At 44.6% G+C, this 8080-nt stretch overlaps 1 protein-coding gene across 1 annotated transcript; it reads right to left on the bottom strand.

The window, feature by feature from the left end:
* Positions 1 to 4826: 4826 nt before the first annotated feature.
* Positions 4827 to 5699, bottom strand: LOC122655407. Its single transcript, XM_043849603.1, has one exon. It carries the CDS (start codon positions 5697 to 5699, stop codon positions 4827 to 4829), a length of 873 nt encoding a protein of 290 aa, XP_043705538.1.
* Between the last annotated feature and the right edge of the window lie 2381 nt (positions 5700 to 8080).

Below are 8080 nucleotides of genomic sequence, written 5' to 3'. Positions count from 1 at the left end.
AATTGTTTGTGCACTCACCATAAAACTTAGCGCAGGCTGCAACCCCCCCCCCCTCTCTATCTCTAATAATAGCACCTCCTCCCCCCCATTCCCGGGTTGCCCCTACCCGCCCCATCAACATTTAATTTGACTGCAGAAACCAGCGGGGTCCAATAAACAGGGGTTGGTGCCTTGACCATTAGAGGTTGTTGCTCCATTCCAAAGAATTGTAGCACCAGGGCTTCCTGGAAAGACGGTGGTTTATATCTTTGGTCCAGCGGAATTTTTTGGATCCATCCTCTAACTACATCCTCAATGGTTCTGGTAGACCTGGCCTTATCACCATTTCTTCTGTTATTCCTTTCCCTCCATAGTTCCTAGATAATGAACATCGGAACTAAACCCGTAATTACACCACACAGGCTTCTATTACTCCCATTGCCCTGCCAAAATAGAATTCTACTCTTCACCTCTTGCAAAGCTATATTTTCTACTTGCATTAAGCGTGAGAAAAACCCCCAGACTTTTGAAGCCGTCCCTCCCCACACTAGGCAATGGGAAGCAGATTCAATCCTAGGTGAACCACAGCATAGGCACTTCGACGCCAAAGGAACTCCCAGCCTCATGATTGAGTCATCCGTTGGAACCCTTCCACATAAAACCTTCCAAGCAAAGAATCCAATTTTTGTTGGAACTGCCTGGTGCCATACCCACTTGGCAAAAGGCCTCTCCACATTAGCCTGCCTGATTGCTCTCCATGCTGATCTCGAGGAGAACACCCCAGACCTTTCCTGCGTCCACACAAGCCTGTCAGCTTTGTCTGACAGAAGAACCCTCTTAGCCTGCAAGCAAACCTGTATCTGTTGATTATCAATTTTTTGCAGCTCCCCTTGGTCCCAAGAACCTTCCCCATTCCATACATCCCATATCCTCAGTTCAAGTTTGAGATTGTGAGCTCCATCCACCTGGTCCATCAAAGCACCAAACCCTGACCAATTATCCAACCAAAAGGAGACATTGCCCCTACCTACTAGCCATTACAAGTTGGAGAGGATAAAATCCTTCAAGTACATAGCCCGTCGCCAAGAAAGAGTGCCTGTCACTCTGTCGGATGCCAGTGCTATATGATGATTTCTGAAGAATTTTGCTTTGAAATAGGATGACCATATGGAATCCGTTGAGATAATTCTCCATAGCCCCTTCAACCGAAGAGCATGGCCCACATCCTCAAGCCTTCTAACTCCCAGGCCCCCCTCCACCATAGGCCTACACACCTTATCCCAACTCACCCAGTGATGCCGATTCCCCCACTCTGATTCCCCCCAACAAGAAATTGGCACAAATGCTGTCAAACTTGTGAATAACATTCCTTGGGATGTCTACAGAAGCGATGATGTGGATAGGCATTGATGAGAGCACATGCCTCAGTAGAATCATTCTCCCTCCTGAAGATAGCAATTTTCCTTTCCACCCTGCTATTTTCTTTCGCATTCTAGCCAAAAAATCTTCAAAGAAATTGACACGCAGCCGTCCAGCATACAGAGGTGCTCCTAAATAAGTTAAAAGCAGCCTTTTTCTTTGGTACCCTGTAATCGCCTCTGTCATACGACATATATGCTCTGGCATTTTATCGCCCACCACAAAGCAACTCTTTGCTTTGTTTACAAGCTGTCCAGACGCTCCCTCATATCTTCCAATAAAGCCTATAATTTGCTTTAGCGATCTTTTAAGGCCCTTTGCAAAAATGATAGTGTCATCCGCAAACAAACTGTGTGAAATGCCTGGGCACCCCCTGGGGACTTGAAAGTACTTGGCTCACCCCTCACTAAACAACGATCTCAGCCCTCTACTCATCACCTCCTCAGCTATAATAAATAAGGCCGGTGATAAAGGGTCACCTTGTCTCAACCCCCCTTGACGACTTGAAGAAACCCGCAGGTCCTCCATTAATCACCACCGAGAACCAGTAGTTCTCAACTGTCTTCCTAACAAGCTGTATCCATTCTGCTGCAAAACCAAACCTGTCCAATACTACAAAGAGGAAGCTCCATTCCAGCCTATCGTACGCCTTTACCATGTCCAGTTTTAACACCACATTGCCTCCCCTGGTGTTCCTATTGATGTCATAAACCACCTCTTGCACAAGAGCAATATTATCATGAATACATCTACCCTGGACAAAAGCACCCTGCTCCTCGGAGATAATATTTGGAAGAATAGCAGCCAACCGAGAGGAGATAATTTTTTCTAGAATTTTATAAGCAAAATTACACAAACTGATAGGTCTAAAGTCAGAAATTACCTCTGGGTTCTCCTTTTTTGGAATAAGCACCAGGTTCGCCGAAGTGTAACCCCTTGGCAGCCCACCCCCAGAGAAAAAAATCCTCTACTGCTCTCCAGACATCCTCTCCTATAATTTCCCAACAAGAAGTGAAGAAATAGCCAGAAAAGCCATCTGGTCCTGGTGCACTATCCTTCGAGAGTGCGAAAACATCTTTTTCAACTTCCTCCCTAGAAGGTATGCGCATCAAGGCTACATTGTCATCGTCTGTTACCAATCTAGGAATAAACTCCAACAAATCCTCATCATTTCTAGCCCCTTGAGTTGAAAACAACTCAGCAAAGAACCTTGCTGCCTCCATTGCAACTCCCTCTGTGCCATGTACCCACTCCCCATCCGCATCCCTGACCTTATCCACCCTTCCAATACGTCTTCAAACATTGACTGCAGTATGAAAAAATATGGTATTTCTCTCACCTTCCTTGAGCCATCGCACCCTAGATTTTTGTCTCCAAAAAATCTCCTCTTATAGCAAAACATCGTGGAGATTCTTTTCGGCATCCATCAACGCCCTTCTTGACTCATCACTAGGTGACTGCTCCGCTTCAATCTCAGCCCTGGCCACCACGTCTTCCGCATTTCTTGCATTCTGGTGGATATTCCCAAACACAGTTTTATTCCAACCCTTAAGCCTGGCGTGCAGAGCTTTTAGGTTAAGATATAAGATCTGTAGCGGGGACCCATACACGTGATTTTCCCAACCAAGCTGGACACATTCCTTAAAATCAGGGTGAGAAATTCACATTTGTTGGAACTTAAAAGGAGTAGCTCGAAAAGTCATGTGAACCGTAGAATGCAGCATAATTGGTGTATGATCTGAGCATTCTCAATTAAAGTGTTCCACCTTGTTGTGACCAAAAGCACCTAGCCATGCAGCATTAAACAACACCCGATCTAGCCTCGCAAGAATCCTTCCACCGCCCTCCTGGTTGTTTGACCAAGTGTAGGCATTCCCTTGGTAACCACCATCCACTAGTCCTGCATTATTAACAAACGCACCAAAATCTTCCAAAGAAATAAGGCACACCTGCCTTCCTCCCACCTTCTCCTTAGGGCTCAACACAGCATTAAAATCACCATAAACAGCCCAAGGAATTGAGACATCCACCCCTTGGTCAATCAAAGCATTCCAGAGAATCCGCCTCTCCTGAAGGGAGCACAAAGCGTGTACAAAAGACACAAGCACTTCCTTCTCCTCTCCAACCTTGCACCCCAAAGTGATAAACTGCTCATACGTGTCTATCACCCTGACATGAGCCTCCTGCCGCCAGAACACCCATAACCTATGGCCATTATCCTCCCCATTAGAAACCACACCACTCATGCCAATCTTTCTCATTATCCTCCCCGCCTTGTGGAGAGGAATTTTTGGTTCAGCGATACCTACCACATCCACCTTAGCAGATAAAATAAGAGCTTTCAACCGCCTAATAGATGGCTTGTTGCCCAATCCTCTGATATTCCAGAACAAAAAAATCGTGACAACGGAACGGGGCAAACTGAGTCGGGTCCCATTGACCTAGTGCATGGCCGATTAAAGGATGAGCCATAAGCAGCTTTCTTCTTGGATCTCCTCTTGCCTGCAGGCTTAGCAACCTCCCTAGGTGGGCCAGAGTCTTGCTTCTCTTCATCCACTCGCTGCTGCAGCGCTTGAAGTCTTACATCGAGAGCACGGCTTGAAGCCTGAAGATCTGTAATAGGTACACCTAGCATGGACTGCCGCCGTCGCCCTACCAACACCATGTCATCCACCGTCGTTGTAATAATCTGGTCATTCTTGCAATTCTTGTGAGGCTTCAGACGAGCTAAGTACTTCCCAGGCGAGTCTATCCACTCTCAAAAAATATCAACCCCTTCGTCGGCGACATCCCCCATACTTTCCACCGATTGAATCTCTAGCTCCTCTCCGGAACTAGCAACCTCTGATCTACACCCTGCCTTCCCCCTTGGTCGCAGACTACCCCTCAACCTTCCCTCCATCGGTTCAGCCCCACATAAAATCACATGTGTGGAGCATAAACCCTGCATCTCATCAAGGCCATCACCGTTCCCCCTGCCCAGCAACTGGTGTTGGGATCTGATCCTGCACCCCCATCCCCACACGGCTCCCCTCCACCCTTGCTGAGTCACAAGGTAGCTCTACCCATACCTCAATTCCTCTCTCATCAGAAACACCAGTCGCCTGCTCACCGTGAACCTGCTCAGCGACTACATGTGTGCCTCCACCAGTCCCTGCCATCATCGTAGGCGAATTCGGATGGCCCTCCCTTGAGGGTGCACGAGGCACCAAAGTTGCACCTGGATCAACAGTCCCCCTCGCCTTGTGGGTCACCTCCACGCGATGCGGTGTGCCAGAAACCTGCGCAACATCGATTGCGTCTGTGGGCACAGCCACTGGTAGCATCGTGGCACCCTGCTGCTATGCCGCGTGCCAGCACCCTCCTTGACCACGCCCTGCTGTGTTCGCTTGAACCTGATTGAGCGCCCCTCCTGTTGCTTGATTCCTCTATGGAACCGAAACCTTCCTCCCATGTAAAGACTCGACCTGGTTCTCCATCCATTCTCCCTGTGCACCGGCATCAATGACGATCATCTTGCCTTTGCGGGCTGCATCCCTAGCCAAAGTTTCCTTCATCGCCTTCCTGCAATTCACCATCGCATGACCAATCTTGAAGCAAGAAACACAATATGAAGGAAGACATTCCACCACCACTTTCTGGAAGAAGCCATCCCCCCCACACCCAATCCATATTTTAGAGGGAATAGGATTCCTCAAGTCCAGTTCGACACAAAAATGTGCAGCAACTGTCCTTATACAATTGGCCGTTGCACCATCAACCTGCAGAGGCTTGTCGATCGTTTCCGCAATGGAGAGGAGATAGTTTCCTTGATAAAAATTGATACGGAGACCCGGGAAGGAGATCCACACTGGCGCATATAGCGATTCCCAGCCCGAAGTGAAATCCGATGTCCACTTCATGAATCTGAATAGGTAACCCTTGATGTGCAGGCTTTCTTTTAGCCACACCTTCACAAAATCCATATGGTTCATGAACCTGAGCAAAACGTGTCTTGAATCCAGAGTGGAGATGATGACGTCCCCTTGGAGAAAGAACTCCCTCTTCAAAAAACTCTTGATCTCAAACAACGATGGTCTTCCAAACACGCACTTCCCAACTAGGGCTGAATGAAACGCCACTTTCGAACGAGCCACTTCCTCCTTCGAGAAAAACACAGCAGGCTCCCCATAGAACAACACTGGCTTCTTAATGTCCACCTCCACCGGAGGAATGGAAAGAGTGCGCACCACCACCTTGGCCAAAGAGGCTGGCCGTCCTTCTCCCACCTTCGCAGGAGGATCCGGCGGCCAATCTTCCATGAGAGGATCACGCAGGAAACCCTAGATCGCAAAACCCTGCTAACTTGCACCTCCAGAGCCTATGCGTTTCATTGTATATCCTATAAACATTATTTTTATGATTATGTTCCTGCTGATTATGGACATGCAACTGTGGGAAACAGACAAAAGTGTCAGATTGTAGGTAAAGGGACAATCTTATTAAAATTGTCTATTGGTGGTCACTTGAGATTGCAAGAGGCACGACACATTCCTGACTTGAAGAAGAACCTCATCTCAACAAGCAAATTGGACGGTGAAGGATAATATGTTGGTTTCGCTAATGGCCAATGGAAGATTACAAAAGGGTCTTTGATGTCCAAGGAAAATCTGGTAGGTACTTTGTACATGTTTACTAGTACTAATGACCACATTGTTTCATTAGCTTCTGCAGATGCGAATTCCACACTCTAGCATCATTGACTTGGGCATTTGAGTGAGATAGGTATGAAGAACTTACAATCAAGGAATCTGCTACCTTATTTGAGGGGAGTTGATTTTGAATTCTGTGAAGACTATGTGTATGGAATACAATTAGTTTTCATAGAGGAGGGAAGATGATGAAAAAAATGGAAAGGCTATAACTGATTCATTTTGATGTTTGGGGAGCAGCTCAGGTAAAATATTTTGATGAAAAACCTTACTTTGTTCTGTTTATAGTTGGTGCAAACAGAAAAACATGAGTTTATGCAATTAAAGATAAATCTGATGTGTTTGCTGTTTTCAAGAATTGGAAAGCCCTTGTAGAAATTGAAATAGGGAACAAAGTCAAGTGTCTCAAGATTGATGACAATGGTGGAGAGTACCGTGATGAAGGTTTTAAGGAATATTGTGCACTAAATGGAATCAAAAGATTGGAAACAGCCCCAAGGACACCACAACAAAATGGTGTCACAAAGAGAATGTACAGAACCATCCTAGAACGAGCAAGGAGCATGAGGATACATTCGGGGTTGCCATTAAAGTTCTGGACAACTGCTATCGACACTGTAGTTTTTCTGATAAATTGGAGCCCATCTAGTACATTAGATGGAGGGATTCTAGAGGAGGTCTGGACAAGAAAACAGGTGAATTATCCTTCTCTGAGAACTTTTGGTTGCATTACTTATGCTCATGTTAGCCCAGAATATAGGAAAAATGTTGGTTTTAAATGATTTTTTAAAACAATTAAGATTCAAAATAGGTTTAAATATTTGTTTAAATACCAATAAGTTTCATTAACATTTTACCTCTTCTTTAATTTGTTTATTCAGTTTTTTGGAGACATTTTATGTCCCTTTATTTAGCTCCTAAAGCTTTTAATCTTTTCAGTTTTTGGCTCTTATTTCCTCTTCTTAATGTCATTTCTTAAATGCCTTTGTTCCTCTATAAATTGAGGGAACTCTTGTCCTTTACGGATTAAGGGGTTTTCTTGAGATTACTTCTTTCTTGAGATTAATCAAGACTCTCTTGAGATTAATCAAGTCTCTCTTGAAATGAATTAAGTCTCTTTTTGAAATCAATCAAGTATCCTTGAGATCGATCAAGTCTCTCTTGAGATGAATTCCCCTTTGTGTCATGTGCATGCATATATTGCATTTTATTATTTATTCTCATTGTTTTGTTGAGTTTTGGAAGTAATATTATTATATGTATTTTTCTTTTAGTTTGACCATAGCCCTGTAGTACTCGAAGGGGTCTAGTAGTCGAGTGCATGATTACTGGGGGAGCCAATGGGCTGTTTTATCTTGGAGTTCGATTCGCATAAACCCAGTTGCACTATAGGCCGTGTACGGTCTTAAGGACAGTGTCAAGTGACACGACTTAGTCCATAAAGTTTCTAACGTAATTTTTTGTTGCAGGTGTGAATTCACCTAGAGGAGGGTGAATAGGTGAAGCTAGGGAATTATAAAATCTTATGCGAAAATTAAAATCAATCACTAATGTAAAGACAATCAATAAACAAATAATAATTAGAAGAGTGACACAAGAGATTTATAGTGGTTCGACCAACACGTGCCTACATCCACTCCTCTCATCTTAGAGAGAATTTCACTAAAAACAAATCTTGAGTATGAGCAAGAGAACTCGTATAAATTTTGATTGAGAGCAAGAGGACTCAACACTACTCTTGATTCCGAGTAAAAGGACTCAACCAATCTTGATTCCGAGCAAGAGGACTCAAACTATTCTTGATTCTGAGCAAGAGGACTTAAACAATAATATAAAATAAAATGGTACTAAGATTATGATTACCTCAACCTTAGATGTATATGCTACCTTTCACTTTGAAGTTTGAAGCTAATTGAGGTAGAGTAGTCTTGAGTGTGTGAGCTTATGATGCTTTGATGTTTATGACCAATGAATGGCTCACTTTGGCTTTT

The sequence above is a fragment of the Telopea speciosissima genome, chromosome 3, assembly GCF_018873765.1.
Source record: "Telopea speciosissima isolate NSW1024214 ecotype Mountain lineage chromosome 3, Tspe_v1, whole genome shotgun sequence".
In the NCBI taxonomy this organism is placed as follows: Eukaryota; Viridiplantae; Streptophyta; class Magnoliopsida; order Proteales; family Proteaceae; genus Telopea; species Telopea speciosissima.
Note: the sequence above shows the minus strand (reverse complement) of the source record. Positions and strands in the feature narration are given on the sequence as shown.

Excerpts from the sequence above, each read along its gene's own strand:
- LOC122655407 (XM_043849603.1), bottom strand. The coding sequence starts at position 5,699 with ATGGAAGATTGGCCGCCGGATCCTCCTGCGAAGGTGGGAGAAGGACGG.